Source organism: Xiphophorus couchianus, chromosome 14 (assembly GCF_001444195.1).
Source record: "Xiphophorus couchianus chromosome 14, X_couchianus-1.0, whole genome shotgun sequence".
Lineage (NCBI taxonomy): Eukaryota > Metazoa > Chordata > Actinopteri > Cyprinodontiformes > Poeciliidae > Xiphophorus > Xiphophorus couchianus.
The window spans coordinates 3,610,573-3,627,385 of NC_040241.1; the positions used below are offsets into that span (position 1 = coordinate 3,610,573).

Genomic DNA, 16,813 nt, shown 5'->3' on the forward strand with positions numbered 1-16,813 from the left:
GGAGGGAGAACAAGGGAGGAGGAGGGCTGAAATGATGAAGGAATGGATGAAGGGTTGGTGTAAGGGTTTGGGCACAAGGGTGGTTTTGGGTGACAGGCCTCATTCAATAAACCTCTATTCTTCCCCCTGCTGCCTTCTCTTTTCATGCAAAACAGGCCTGTTCAACCTCCTAGCCATCCGTCACACAGAGAAAGACCATGGCAGGCCTTTTGCGAGTCTCACACTCACATAATCCACCCACCCCACTCTACGATCCAGCACCCAACAGGGGGTGGAGTGGGTAACAAGACGGTGTATGTGTGTTGGACCGCTGGGGGATGGGCAAAGGGTACCTTCACCACAAAAAAGTGAAGAAGGGCCACCTAGTCTAAGTGCGAGATTAAAAAGCAGGGAGAGTTAACATGTTTTGAGGTAGTTATATTGGGGCCTCTGGAGAAAAAGAAGGGTTAACATGTCTGGGGCATTCCAAACCCTCTCACCAAATTCACATTCAAACACTTATTTAAGAGCTAGATTTCATTTGGACATTACAGTAGTTAGTGACTAGTTCAGATCTTAAAGTCACCATATGGTAGTTTGTCTTGTGAATTAGACTTTTCCTTTTAAAAGTCCTCTGTGACAGGGTTATGGATGGTTACATGTAGCAGCACTCCCCTTGTGTTGGCTGAGGGATACAGCAGCTTAATTCTTTGGAAATCAAGATCGATATAAAACAGCAGCAAATAACATAACATACTACTATGAACAGAAACGGTTAAAGAGTATTGTTTGCAGTAAAAATGTTTTAGAGAAAGACCGATATAAATATTACACAGCTTCTGTCAGGTTGTTGTTCCTGTAAAAGCTAGCATTAACTCTGTAGTTCAGTGAGCTGCTACAAGAAGTTAGAAGAGTAAGCATGTAAAGTTCTGCTTTCCGGTGTTTCTTCAAAGTACGGCAACAGTTTTCATATATTATATAACCTGCTTTTATAGGTGATTATATTTGTGGGCGTTTTGTATTGATCGGTGCTGGCTTGGTGCTCTAAATATGGTCACACATTTTAAAATATATATTATGTCGGTACTATTTATGTTTATTTTTGCTATGCAATTTCACAGCTCCCTATAAATCAGCCATACTTCTAAAAAAACAAAGCATTATATTCATACTTTATTTTGCTGCTTAGTAAAAAGCAAAAAAATAAAATAAAATCACACTCGTTAAATTGCTGTTGTTCATATTTGGGACAAATGCTGCTTGCAAAATAGCAAATGGTGTATTTCACCATGTGTGTTGTGAATTAGATTTTTCCTTCTAAAAAGTCTAATTCACATGTTTCACATGTGTTATTTTGCACATGGTGAGACACACCATGTTTAAACTGGAAGTTAAAGTCATTTATTTTGGTTTTTGTACATTGGAGTGGTTATGTTTGAGTTATGCTTAATCATCAATAATTCATGTATGGTTAAATATTAACCTATGTTAACTTAATGATTATATAATATAATTCAGTTCATACAGCACAGGAGTCTGATAGAATGTCAGTAAAGAAGCTGCCTAAACAGACTTTGATTCATTTCTTCATTCTGAGCAAGGACAGTGTGACAGTGGAGAAGAACAACTCCCATTCACCAGTATGACCTCCAGCAGAACCCAGTTCATGAAGAGGAGCTACGGAATCTTCCTTCCGACTTACAAGTCATGAAAAAGACACTGACAAACAGAAGCACTGGGCTAAGAGTACTTTCTATGAACCAAATAAAAAAAATAACAGTGTTGCTGGCAGCAGTAATTGTAAATATAAAGACGGTGTAGCCAACTGACTTCTTGGAGCAGAGAAGCTCTACTCTGAACTCCACCTGGAAGAAGAAGTTCCTCGTCTGATCTTGAAGACATCTCAAGGCCGGACAAGCCCCCTGCAGCACATTCTCCCCATCCCATGGCCATAGAGGAACAGACTCTCCTTTGCACTCAGCTGCAAACTGCTCCAGAGCACTTCAAAGGGCATGCATTTGAAAACACCAACAGAACCACATCTTCTCAAAAAGCAAAGTTGGGAAGCTGATCCCTCAAAGCAGATAGGCTGCTGCCCACCACTACATATTCAAACCTTGTCCTTGAACACCACAAAGAAGAGCAGAGACAAAGGGCGGCCCTGAGACCCGACGCTGTGTTGAGGATATGGACACAGTTCTCACTTTAAAGACAGACCAGAAGACTAGACAGGCAATAGAAGTGACGCCAACATCCCAGCACCTCTCCCTTCAAAATGCCAAGGAAAATAAGGTCATGAGTCTCCTCAACATCCACAAAGCCCAGGACTGAACAACCAAACTACTGTCATCCCATCAAGGTATATAACAGACATCTACAATATATAACTCTCTGTATTATAGAAAGGAACATCTGAATGGTCTCTGCTGCCACCACCAGGAATCTAACTGTAAGAGCAGACAGTTGACACACAACACATTTTTATTCTGTCTATCCCTGAAATGGTTTCATCAGCTACACTCTGGTTTATATCCAACTAGTCTAAACTAATATAATTTCGAATAATAAAAACAGCAATAAAATCAGCAATCATGCCTTTGGATCATGCATGATTCTCTCCAGTCAAAAGAATCTTGGTTCTGAATATGAAGAAATTATTAGACAAGTCTCAAAAACTATTTCTTATTTGGATGTTTGTTTCTGGGAAGTAGAAATAATGTTGTTAACTGACTTAAAACAGGAAAAATTCAGTTTGATTTAATGGTGAGGGGGAAAAAAAGTTTATTTGTTGTTTTATATCATGTACATAAAAACAAATAGTTTAAATTGCATCTATAAAGCTGTCAGATTAAAAATGTCTACCTCTATAAATTCACCACGTAAATATTATTGTAAATGATGTGGTTATTTTCTTTGTTTTTTCAATAATGGCCAGGAATGTTCCCATAACAAGTTCTGATTTAATGTACATTATCAGATGGACCAAACTATAGAGTTCAGTGGAAATTTTGGCATTTTAAGGACCAAAATGACAATAATTCATATAAGTAACAAAAAAATAACAAAATAAGATAAAATAATTTTTTTCCGAATCAATTTTTTTCAATATAAAACTTATGAAACTTTAACAAAAACCGCAGATTTGTGTCTTTGTTTGGTGAACTATTGGTTAAAACATATTTGTTTTTTATTCAGTGGGTAGAGAATCAACATTTTTTACTCAAGTAAGAGTATAGATACTTCACAATAAAATTACTCAAGTCAAAGTAAAAAGTACAGTATAGTAAAAATACTACACTGTACTGCTACTACAAGTCCATTTTTTCATGCCCAACTAGAGTATCATAATTTTTCTAACGCACTTCAGATTTATTCATTATTATTGCCTTTGAATTTTAGCATATCGTTCAACCGATTTGGAGGCAGCGTAAAAGCCGCTTTACTTGGTTCATATGATGATGCAAAGAGACATAGAACATAAAAGCAGCTAAATGTGAGATGTTTGGTAACTGCTACACTAAAATCTAAAAAAGGAAACATTTCAGGGTGAACTTTCCAAGAGATGCTTCTTCAGAATACCCAGACTCTCTATACAGAATCAATGGAGAGTCATGTTTTCTGGCTCGCTATTTACAACTAGGTGGCGCGAATGTAAAATTATGGGAGTTGCAACTCTTTACGGAAAAAAAGGAAGGCCACGAAGAAGAAGGAGCCGAATTGTGGCTGGGCTACACTGTTTTAATTGAATGAGGCTAAAGAGCAGCTAAAGTTTGTGTTTGTGCTTTAAAATATTAAAAGGAAATACTTCCAGTATTCAGTCAGAAAGTCTGAGACTGAGGGGTAAGAACATTATCGCTGTATCCAGCTGGTTGAGCCACGCACCCGCTGGCTTTTTCGTACAATTCTTGGAGCATGCTAAGTGCTTAGCTAGCTTAAGATAACGTTGCTAACAGCTAACACGTTTACACGGGCATATAATAAATGATCAAAGGACTATTGGCATTGAATTACGTTCATGGTGTACTCTCCTTGTGATATAAATAACGTTGACTTATTATGTTTCCGGATAAAACGGCTTTTTCAGACAGAGTTGTGGGATTTTATCTTACGTTTTGAAGCTATTGTTGCTAGCTCTGTGCGCGCTCAGCATAGCATTGAGGTGGACTGTTGAATGAGTTCTTGGTGTTTAGCCGTTTAAACACGCCGCCGTTTCACCGATAAAGGCTCTCTGACCGTTTTAAATCTGAGTTTTGGTGCTCACTTTATCCAGCGAACAAAACCTGTTCGAGCCGCTGTGCAGGTAACAGTCCGCGTCTGGAAGAGGTCCACATGGTAATTAGTGTTTACACATTCTGCTCATTCACTGCTGGTTCTTCATCACCGTGAAGAATCAGCCAAGATTCAAACTTGCATTTATGTGCATGGTGGCGTGCAGCTGCAAATAATAAAGTTCTGCAACCCAACTTTATAAGATATAGTTAAGCTATATTAGATATGCTAGCGAAGATCAGCGATTTCTTCTTAAAGAGCAATGAAAAAACATTCTTTGTTTGGTCATGAATGTAAATGAAAACAAATAAGAGCCACCAGCGTTTTGGAGCAGTTTGTTTCTTATTTTACAGTACAACTATGACCCTTAATCACTTGTTTTTGCGGAGTTCATCGTGAAATATGTAACTAACAAGCTTTGATGAAAGATCGACCTGTTTTTGTATCCAATATAAATATCAGTTCGCTGACTTGTTTCAGTCAGTTTATTCAACGATAGGTGGCCAGTGGTTTACTGTACGATATGAAATGTTCTCTATACAAGACAATCACAGAAAAAAGTTCTGTCTTGAAACAAAAAGGCGTTTAAAATGCTTTCACAGCAATAATTGCAGCTGGATGTTAAATATCAGACATTTCCATGGGTTAATTAAGCATGAACTATTTTATTTATTTGTCCTGGTATAGTCAGACCAGAATTTCAGCAACAAGTATTCTATTGCTGAAATTCTGTGGGGAATTCTGATAAATAATCTGTCTTTACATAATTTTTCCTATTTAGATGTCAGGGATTTTTTTTAACCACAGCAACTTCATAAATTTGAACAGTTTCAAGGTCAGTAGTGTTGATCAGCTGTATGTCTGTGTAAAACACAGACAGGCCTCCATGTGACCGCGCTGTGACGGCAGCCGGATACTGAGCTCCTCTGACACTGATTGCACATGCTTACACTAACGGTCATTTCTGCTTCCAGTGCTAATACAGCGTGTGTTTGCTGCTTGCAGGTGACGAGCTGGCGCAGGTCGTGGGCTGTCCGTGGACAATGCGAGACAATGGCGGTAGCCTGGCCCAGAACCGCTGGCAGGGGGACCTGGGGCTGACTGCTGTGGGGCAGGACAGCACTGCAGGAGGTGGGCACTTTAGATCATCCTGGATGTCACTACCAGAAGCTCTATACATCCTCCTAACTTGTGCCAGATTGTTTTCACGATTTCTGTTATTGTGCATGTTTCACGGTTGTGTTGTTCTACGTTTATTTAGCCCAGAAGTCCCATTGAGAGCAGAAATCTCCAAGGCCAAGATGGCACCCTCACATTGCAGCACTGTGTAAAACACATAAATAATACACAACGCATCTTTACAACAAAACAGGGAGCAATACTGAATGATATTTAAAAAAAATATTATTGGATGTGTGTGTTTTTTTTAAAATCAGAATTCCATTTAACTTTGCTCTTAATAAACAGACATTTTCAAAAATAAGTTATTGAGATATTAAGTTTTTTTTGTTGAAATAAATGTAGTTTTGGTAGAAAAAAAGACAGCAAAGTTGATATTTAAGAATGTAGATCATTCCATGTCTGGTGCACAGAGGGAAAATGCTGTTTTGCTAGAATTAGTCAAAGACGAGGTTAATGTATCTTACTGAGGTATCCTGATAGTTTAATAAAACCTTACCAGTGTGTTGTCTACTGATGATTAATGATGTCCTGCCAACTCAATCATAGAAAATACATGGAGTCAGAGATTCATTTTGCCTTTGAAATAAAGCATGTAGAAGTATGAGGCTACCAGCATGTACACTACATTACTGCAGTCAGTGTTTTTTTTCTAAAAAGACAAAACGTTTAGAATAGCAAACAGTTTTCATGTTGAGTTGAACAAGTTTTCCATCAATCCATGTCACCATGTACTTACAGGAGGACACCCTTTAAATCATTATGTCATCAAGTGTAAAAATGGTCAAAGATTTTCACGGCAGTCTTTAATAAAATCATAACTTTGTTTACTGGGTGTTCAAAATCCAATTTAGACATTTCAGAGTTCTGTTCTCAACTGTGCTGCAGAAGGAGCAGGTGTGTGTGGATTGTATCACCTGTGCACAGATGCAGTTTTGCTCAAATGTATTTATGTAGACCATTACTTCCAAATGAAAGCTTAGGGACAAAACTTTATCTGTTTCTAGAAAGTCCGATTTTTAGCCCTCTGCCTGGACACGCAGGATTCTCTGTGTTAAATAGTCTTTATCGGGTCAGATCCTCTGGACCAAAGCCGGTAATCCTGAGTTTGTCTAGAAGTTTGGTGTGAATCACCGAGTCCAATTAGTTTTGAAAGACTTCCAGGTAAAGCAGCACATCATTAAGACCAGTTGTCTGTGACCATTAAAACCAGACAGGAAAATTCTGGTTGATCTGTTTTTGTTCATGTAGAATCAGCTTTAAAAAATTTTATTGTTTCTCCATGGAAAGCTGAATGTTTTGAATTTTTTTTTTCTTGCGTTTTGTTTAGGGGGGATTCCTGGAGACCACCTCATTGTCCCTGTGTCAGGCCACAGTGTATCCAGCCCCAGGCTGGGGCAGAAAGACAAACTGTGGCCAGGAGAGTATGTAGAAGACGAGGAAGAGGACGGGCCAGATCAGATTGAAGCTGTTGGTGATGAGGAAGAAGTCAACAATCTGTATGAAGATGACGTAGAGGAGCTGGAGGGCAAAGGCTGGGAGAACAACGGAGAGGAGGAAGATGGGGATGAGGTGGAAGAGAGTGAGGAGCAGGAAAAGGAGGAGTGGGAAGTTCCAGACTTTCACTGTCAGTCCACCCCATACAGCCGACTACACCAGCCCCAGGCTCATGGACCACAACATGGGGCAGAACAACTCGGTGAGCCATGTATAGAGAACATTGTCTCCCAGACTGAAGTCCATGGCTTTTATTCCGGATCCCGGCTCAAGAGCTACCAGGCCCAGAAGAGGCTCAGACGCTTGTTGCGCATGCGCTCCCACAAAGTCCTGGGGTTTCAGCTGGCCCAGCACTGGAAGATCTGGCGGCAGAAGTCCCGCTGGACCACCACGGGGAGGCCCCAGAGGGGCCGAAGAGGGCAAAAGTACAGTTTGTACAGCAGGCAAAAGAGGACAAAAAGACCTTATCACAAAGATGAAGGGGATGACAGCCAAGAGGAGCAATTAACAGGTACACATGTTCAAATGCAGAATTTACCTTCTGTTTCTGTCGCTAGTAAAACTGCCTACACATTTGCAGGCTAAACACATAAATCAGTGCACACACACAGGACAGCTTCAAATCTAATACAGTCCGTTTTCTCTCTGTGAGACGGGGGTTGAACGGCTCGGTTCACTAAAGGGACAGGCAGCTGCAGGATCAGCGTTTCTCTGGGAAGCAGGAAGGAGAAATTCAGATGTAACAGCAGCATCAGACATATAGGTTGACACAAAAGTGTGCAAAGTTCCAAGTGTTAAAAACAGATAAAAAACGAGATAAACAATAATTGTAATAATAATGTACTGTACAAGATTTTAACATAAACATACTGGGCAGTTTTTAGAATAGGAATATCATACTTGCTATCCAAGGGATGTGCAGCTGAGTAGGATTACATTTTGAAATGTACATAATGTGGATGTGTAGTGAACATCCAAAAAGACATCAGACTATTTCAAATACAGAACAGCAATGCAGAAAAACACATGCAATAACAGCAGAAATGCTATTTTAAAAAATGAGTAAAAAACAGTACCAATGATTATCTACACGCCAGCAGAGCTCTGATGCTTCTAGAGTCTAACAGCTGCTGGGAGGAAGCAGCTCCTATAAGGCTCCTTTGTGCACTACTTTCTATACTGCATAGGGATGTGCTGACATGAACATTTTGGAAAATATTAATATTGCTGTTATGGCCAATAACCAATAATTACCAATATTACACACCAAAGAAGTATCACATAGTCAACTCCCCCCGTAAAAAAAAACTGCAATAAGACAGAAATGCCGATTGTTAATATTGGTTTAGTATTATTTACTGGACTGATACTAATATGTTTAAAAAATAACTAATATTGGCCGATACTGATATTAGTACCGATATGTCATGTATCCCTAATACTTATTAAACAGTGTTTCTCAATTCCGGTCCTCACGCCCCCCTGCCCTGCATGTTTTAGGTGTTTCCCTTCTGCTACACACCTGGGTTGAATCTATGGGTGATTAACAGGCTTCTGCAGCACTTGATGGTCATGCAGTCATTTGAATCAGCTGCTCTGGAATAGAGGTACATCTAAAACATGCAGAGCAGGGGGGCCTGAGGACTGGAATTGAGAAGCGCTGGCTTAATACATTTTGTTAAACCTCTATGCTTGTTTTCATATTCCATTTTGAAGTGAAATAATAATGTGTTAAATGTTTGTTTCCTTTTGCCTGACAGGTCTGCAGTTAAACGGCCCTTCGGACAAGCAGGATGAGAAACTGAGACGGGAAGTGGGAGTGAGACCAATGGAAGTGGCTCTAAGTGAAGAACACACAAAATATATAACCGGTATGGAGGCAGCTGAATTCTCCTGTTAAAATATCACAATGTAAATGTTTTGTAACTATTTAAAAACAAAATCTGTAGTGCAAATTTCAGATTTTGCATATTTTTGTACTTGGATTTGGGTCTCAACTCCTTCTAAAAAAAAAACCCCAAGAGCTTACAGTAACCACGCAGACGTTTTTTTAACCAATAAATTAATGTTTTTTGGTGTCTGGCAAACGAGCTCTTTCAAAAACCTCCCGAATTGATGGGCACTGCATCATCACCTAGCAGGCCAATCAGACCTCCCGCATGTCTTGTCAGCTCGTTTTACAGCTGTACAGCAGCTGCTGGAAAAGATAAGACTTTTGTTGTTTGCTTACCATTTACAAACTGCTGCTTTGTTCGTGTTGGTTGTGCAGGACATTTTACTACTTCTGCTTTTGGGTCTGATTCGGGGCCAAAAATGTACGGTTGTATAACTGTGCATCTGTTTGCAGCCATTCTGTTTGAATGGCTGAATTTGGGGTCGTGGCCAGCAGCAGCTCATTTGGATTTAAAGTGACAAGACGCTCGACAACAGCTCATTCTGAGAAGAGCTCCCAATAGACAGAACTTAAAAGACTAAAATCTCATCATCTAAGAATTATTTAGTGCAAAAAATGCAATGAACATGTTTTGTATAGCCCACCTGTTCAAGGGAGGTAAAATAAGTTGCCTTTAAACTCAGTGTGAGTTCAGCTGCTAAGAGGATGATCTTTGAGCAAATGAACAGATGTTGGTCCTGTTTTCTGTGATTGTTGTTGCTGAAAATACATCAACAGTCAGTCCTGGGCTTTTGTTTGAATGGGGTGGAGTAAAACGGAAAGCAGTCAATGCGAGCTGAGTGATTGTTGCTTCTTCCCTGCTAGGCTTTCTTGAAGAGTCTCTGCAGCAGTATGGCAGTTTGATTCCCATCCACGTCGATGACGTCGTGGGAAAGCTTCAGGACGTTTTCCATGAGAGCTTCTCACAGCCACACAGGTCAGAGATTCTGCTCACCTCGTGTGTGTGTGTGTGTGTGTGTGTGTGTGTGTGTGTGTGTGTGTGTGTGTGTGTGTGTGTGTGTGTGTGTGTGTGTGTGTGTGTGTGTGTGTGTGTGATGAACATCCCATCTAACATGGACACAAAAGCTGTAAATGGCTGTGCAAAGCGGGAGCTCATCTGATAAACTGACTGAAGTTGAATACTAAGCTAAAAACAGCATTTACTTTTTAAATGTATCTTTGTGAGCCTGCTGCTTTATTTTTATTAAATGACACTGGCTTCCATATCATGTGGTTGTTTAAAAGGAAAGCGACGGTCCAGCATCTCATTCAGACCTTCCAGCGTTCATCCGGATCGGCCGTGGCTAAAACATTCAGAGTCAACTATAAGCGCCACGTTTTGACCATGGATGACCTGGGCACCTTGTATGGTCAGAACTGGCTCAATGACCAGGTACAGCACTACTGCACATTACACAATAGAATTACTTTATTCATCCCAGCAGGGAAATTGTATACACAGCAGCAGTGATTTTTAAAGGTGTTGGCAGTGAAACCACAGGATGCTTCGTTGCGTTTAGGAAGGAAGCAGTCATGTGTTGCCCGTGTTGAGTGAAAACAACGAGGCTGACAAATTCACTTCTAAAATATTTCACTAGCACCAATGTTTGTATCTATGGAGTGTCTTTTCATCTTTGATATGAATGTTTATGTTTCTCCATTTGATTTTTATGGATTCATCTCATGGGTTACATGATGTGCTTTCTGTAGATTATGAACATGTACGGTGACCTCGTCATGGATTCTGTTCCAGATAAGGTAAGTGAACACAGTTCACCTTCACTCTTTCCTCTACGTCATGCCTCAGACAGGGATCTGTTTGGAATCTGCTCTTTAATTGTTACCAGCAAAGCTGCTGGTAGAGTGAGTTAGGTGACCAATTAGCCCCAGCGCATAGGGTTCCTCATTCAAGAAATAACCAGTCAACCTGAATCTTATGGTGAGCCGTTGTTTGTTTGCTACATAGTTGAACTGGTGAACCAATTGTTCACCAGTTGAAAATTCTGAGTTCTTCATGGATGTCTGGCCTGTCATGATTTGGAGATAAATGCTGCTGTGGTGAGGAATGAATAACCTGTGTGTGCAAAGAAATGCTGCACTTCTTTATGAAATGTTAGAGATGTACCCATATGACAATTTTGGTCAATACCTGATTTAAACATTCCTGTTATGGCCAATAACTAATATTTACCAATATTATATGTATTTTCCGACCCTTTCAACGCTTTGGGGGAAACGCATTGTGCTTTCTCCACCACACCTTCTCTGCTTCAGTTAAACTCCCACAATCCTGTGCTGCATCACTGTTAAATCAGCAACCTCCTCACTTACAACCCAGAAATAAATGGCAACAAGTTTGAAATAAATATCGGTTGTTTGAATCGACCCTGTTTTATATATCAGACCGATACCGATGTAGTTGCTGATGGATCGCACATCCCTACTAAATGTTCATATAATCATTTGGAATCACAGTGAGAGCAAACATGCTCAGTGTTTTCTGAGTTCAGTGTTCTGGTCCCGTCATCTCAACAAGTTGCACTAAGATCATGTTTCATTTCTTTAGACAGGCTCTTAATATGTTATAGCATTGTGGCATTTTCTCTTATTTTATTGTCTTTTTATTGTTTGCTTGTGATATTTTTTACTGTAAAGTTTTTTGGCAACCTGAATTGGATGTTAAGTGCTATACATGTATATAAAACAATCAATCATTACATGTAAACTACCTTGTTGCTGCAATAATATTGTCAGAACAAATTTTAAGTTTTTCGCTTAATTTATTTCTGACTAGAGACTCATTCATACACATTTAAATGCACTATGTAGAATATGTTCATAGTAAAAAACCAAGCGGGAAAGAGTGCATTGTTATGACCTTAAAAATGTTGTTTTATCTTCAGGTCCACTTTTTCAACAGCTTCTTTTATGACAAGCTGAGGACAAAAGGATATGAAGGAGTTAAACGGTGGACAAAAAATGTAAGTGGACACTGTCCCTCTTTGGAATGACTGTTACTGTTTCAGGATTTGTCAACAGATTTTATTGTGGACGTGAAAATGATAGAATGGGGTAGAAGGTTGTTGAGACGCAGGCAGACACCAGATGGGTTGCGTTCAGTTCAGATTACTGCTGCTTAGGTCTAGTAAAGTCAGTCCAGGGATCAGAGGTCAGTTTTGTCATTTTCTTTATTTTTGAGGGCTCTCCTGGTGCTACTTTGCTCCTTCCTCTCTTGTCAGGTGGACATCTTTCAGAAAGATCTGCTGTTGATTCCCATCCACCTGGAGGTTCACTGGTCGCTGGTCAGTGTTGACATTCCACGGCGTACCATCACCTACTTTGATTCTCAGCGGACTCTCAACAGGCGCTGTCCAAAGGTAGGAAAAGCCCCCAACGACCAGCACTGCAGAACCACTTTAGGGCACAGAAAATGACCTGCCTGCTGTTTTAGCTGTAAGCCAACATCCTGGCCTTGTGCTGTTCAATATGCAGCTTCCATTGTAAAAGCCCATAGAACCGTTATTTATTGCCATAGTAAACAAAACACTACAGGTAAACTGTTATTGAACTAGATTGTTTTTGTTTTTATACTTAACTTTGTTGTCCTTTCCTTTATACCTTTCTTGATTGTTTTTATTCCAGCATATTTTCAAGTATCTTCAAGCCGAGGCCATAAAAAAAGACCAACGAGACTTTTTGACGGACTGGAAAGGCTTTTTTAAAATGGTAAATAATTCTTTTTGTTTTCACTCTTTTTTTCTTTTTTTTTGACTTGCTGCCATGGTTTATAGTTAATGCATTGAAGAGAGCATGAAGCTGGGATCGCGCACCAACTATGAAGACTGTTCTTTGAACTTTTACAAAGTAAACTTGCCAGCTCCTGAAAATCTTAAATTTAAATGTTAAACAATTTAAAATATTTTACTTAATTTTTCTTTGCTTACACCATTAAATCAAATTTAACAGCATTGATTTTCTCAATAAACAAATGTTAACTTTCTATGTCTTTGGTCTCAAATGTCGGCATTTATGGGGCCCCTGAAGGGGCCTTAAGCAGCTGCTTAGTTCATTTATGCCATGGGCCGGTTCTAAATGTGATCAGGATTACATTGTGTTTTTTAGATCCACTATCTGATGACTTACTTTGAATTAAACAGAAGTGCAAATAATTAATATTTATTTCAATTGTATTGTCTTTTATTTGTTGTTTTTAAGACTCAATAGTTATGGGTTTAAGTATTGTTGGCAATGTCTTCCAGTAACATAATTATCCAGGAATATTTTATATTGTCAACTGAACATCTTTTAATGCAAAAACACAGTGAACCACCTCGGCGAAAGTTTTCTGGAGGAAACCCTGCCTTTAAAAAAAAAAAAACTGATGCTATCCAATCCAGTTCAATATTCAAACTGGTAAAAAGTTTTGTGCATGTGGACAGCCTGCTGATTAAAATGGAGTCCCTGACTGCAGCAGACCCTCCTTCTGACTGAGCTGGTAGCATCAGTGCATGCTAGCATACGTTGCATGGCATTGGTAGCTTTTGCAGCCGTCCCTCATGCTGATCATGCCTGTGGTAACATTGTAGAGGAGAACTCCAGCAGAACCGTCTCTGTGTGAGCAACCATGTGCAGACACAAATGGAAAAAAGACAGATATTGACTTTAATATGTTGTTTACAGTCACTTCTGAAGCAAAGTTGAGGAAAGCTTCAGTTGGCCTCAAATAGAGAAAAGTGCTAGTTGTCGTAGAGTAGAAGAGTGATGTTTCAGTGTCTCAGTGAGGAGCTGCGGCAACACGCCGTGTTTGGCTGCGATGGGATGTGATTGGCTAATGTAAATGTATTTTGTATTTTACAGAATGTGGGTCGTCAGAACAATGACAGCGACTGTGGAGCTTTTGTACTACAGGTAAGTTTCTCCTTTTTGGTTGTTACATTTGCAAATGAATGGCAACTATTCCTCCTGATTTAAGTATTGAAATTTTTCTTTCCTAAAACGGTAAAGATTTCCTGGGGCTTATTAACTGCCGAGTGATATCAGGGAGACTGGATATTCTATTTTTACTTGCAAGTTAGAATTGATCCAGTTCAACACAGTTTATTTCTACAGCACCATTTCACTATAGACATTATCTTGAAGCACTTTACAAAATCATCAGGAACGCCTGAGGGGCAAAGTCAGACTTGAAAACTTTCAGCTCCTCCCTGAACATGGATCTTAAAGCCACATGGCTGCCTGACTCAAACAGTGTTGTTACAGAAATAATAGTTTTTTCCCCTTTCAGGTGGTTTTTAATTTCATCAAATCCATCAATCAGCTCTAGTCAACTTTTAATTGTGAACATGTTCCCTCTGTGTTTGGACACAAAATGCAGATTAAAATATCTGTTTGGTCTGAGCACAACAGTAAAGTAATGGCCAACCACAACACAGTTACTTTGGGTTGAGTTCCAACCTCCAGAGTAAACAGAGTCTGTGTTGCACGAATCAAGCAGAATGTCCTGCATGGAAACATTGGCCTGCCAGTCTGTAATGATCACCAGCTGCACATTTTATAAAAACAAAGGAAAAAACATCCTTTTTATATGGGTTGTTGACCACTCTTTGTTGTTTTAGCTTCTACAGTCTTAAGCACATCAATAAAATATTATCTGTTATGTTTCATCAGCTGTTTGTCACAAACGGCTTAGTATGGGATAGTTTTTACATTCATTTTAAATTATCCAGAAGTTAGCGCTGCACCACTATTTGATGGTGTTTTCTAGAGATGCATTGAAGCACAGATATAAAAAGACTTGATGATGACAAAGATTATAGGTTGAATTCTTTTTTCTAGATCCATTAACAGGTTAAGCTGAGCTGTAGCCTTATAACACATTTTAATAAACCTGTATGTAGAACTACATGTGAAGCACTCTGAGAATGACCACCATCACTAAGTCCTGCTCCTGTCTTCTGTTTATTTATTAAGTCTTTTTCAGTGACTATCTAAAAGCTGTTGGTGTTTCACTTCCTGCTCTATAGCAGAGCTGCTATACAGCTGCCTTTCACCCGGATTCATTGTTACAATGTTGTTCTCTGTGCAACTCAGTAACTTTATGTCTCATCTTTCCTACACCATCCTACAGTACTGCAAGTGTTTGGCACTAGGACAGCCATTTAACTTTGGGCAGCAGGATATGCCCCGACTAAGGAGGCAAATGTATAAAGAACTGTGCCACTGCAAGCTCACTCTGTGACCCTTGCACCTCTCTCACCTGGATCCTAACAACACAGAGGGACAACAATACATCAGTCTTTTTTTTTCCCCCTCTGCCTTTTGAAAACTGGTTTGGAGTTCACACATCATAGATACTTTACCGTGTTTGACTGAGACCAAGACAAAGTTCCGTTCTGTGATTGGCTTAGACAGCTTGTCCTAGTTCATTTATCTCTCAATTGAGACTAAAACATAAACAGTATGAAGGTGTAGAAAGACTCCAGGCCAGAAGCAGCTTGTCCTGCAGTTAAACCTGCTTTCATGTAACAATAAACGATCTGAAGCAGTCTGTGTAAGCTTGTGATTGAACACTTCCTGTGAGTTTTCCATTCTTTTGATCCATTTCTGCAGGTGATGTTTTAGCAATTCCAACACTAACACCACAGAAAAGAAATACTAGAGCCGGTTATTGGACATTGTCATCTATGTAGTACAATGTGGCATTTTGATGTATGTTCTATTTTTAAAGAACTCAGTTGGCGTGTCTTAGCAGGATTGAAACTGATGGAACTGATGAATTCTGCTGCCGGAAACCAGCTTTCTTGTGGCGCTTGCAGAAGGAAATAAGAACTTGTACATTTTTGAAGTACGCTTTTACCTGACTTGGGTGCCCGAAACTTCCTGCCTCCTCCAGTAAAACGAATGGAATGGCTCGGTTTGAAAGATTGAATGAAAAGCCTCCCAAAGCATATTGATACAATGGCCCGGAACCGGGGGTACCTCTTTTTCATTTATCTTTTTGTGTTTTTATTGCTGTCAGTAAATGTGATGATATACTTATTGCTTTAAACAAATGGTGTAAAAAAAAAAAAAAATGACTTTGTTCCTTTGGAGTAAGTTCCAAATGTTCTGTTTAGTATTTCTTTGATAAAAGCCATTTTGGTAAGGACCACAACAGCTACACAACAGGCACCGTATGCCCACAATGGAGTTGCAGTGCTTTCTTTTTTTTCTTTTTTTATAATAAAAACAAACTTGTGGATAGCTGTCTTTTTGTTTTTGCATTCTTTTCTGAGTGAATACAACAGAGTTGTCATCTCTTCTACAATGGATTATGGTTAGTTGAAAATAAAAATATGTGGCAAACAAATGTGTATTTTCTTAAACATAGATTTTTTTTATGTATATAAAAGTGCAAAGCTAGGATTTTATCAATTATTCAAAAGGCTGGTTTACTATTTTAATACTACTTTAATTCAGTAAGCATGAAATTATGTCCGGAGGAAAAACATCAGCTATGCTTCAGCCAAAACTTAGTCACACCCTAGAAGATTTAATTCAGAATTGAAGTGGTCTTTGCTTGTGATTGGACATGATCCTGGTATATTTGCAGAAAATCAAATGGACAATAAATATTTTGAATAATTTACTAAGCAAGGAATATTTTGATGGCAGAAAATATAAGGAAACAAGGCAAAGACTGTAAGGAAATAGTTTATGGATTGCAAAGAAAATTTGTGAAGCAGTATGACCTGAAAAGATTTATGAATATAAATCAGTAAAAAATAATTCTACAAAAATTAACTACAACTGTAAATGAAATGAGTAGAGGTTTAAATACTGTGATGGTCTGCATACTGTTGGGAATCCCAGTCTTTCTTCATGGAGTGTGTGTGTGTGTGTGTGTTCTCCCTGGTAGTGCGGCTTCCTCCCACGGTCCAAAAACATGACTGCTAGGCTCGTTTTTTTCTCTAAACT

At 39.2% G+C, this 16,813-nt stretch overlaps 1 protein-coding gene across 1 annotated transcript; it reads left to right on the forward strand.

The window, feature by feature from the left end:
• Positions 1 to 3,665: 3,665 nt before the first annotated feature.
• senp3b (SUMO specific peptidase 3b) lies at positions 3,666 to 16,105 on the forward strand. Its single transcript, XM_028038559.1, has 12 exons — positions 3,666 to 3,819; positions 5,254 to 5,379; positions 6,758 to 7,435; positions 8,685 to 8,795; positions 9,683 to 9,794; positions 10,103 to 10,250; positions 10,568 to 10,615; positions 11,761 to 11,838; positions 12,097 to 12,234; positions 12,500 to 12,583; positions 13,715 to 13,765; positions 14,985 to 16,105. Exons 2-12 carry the CDS (start codon positions 5,292 to 5,294, stop codon positions 15,093 to 15,095), a joined length of 1,647 nt encoding a protein of 548 aa, XP_027894360.1. The 5' UTR covers positions 3,666 to 3,819; positions 5,254 to 5,291; the 3' UTR covers positions 15,096 to 16,105.
• Positions 16,106 to 16,813: the final 708 nt, after the last annotated feature.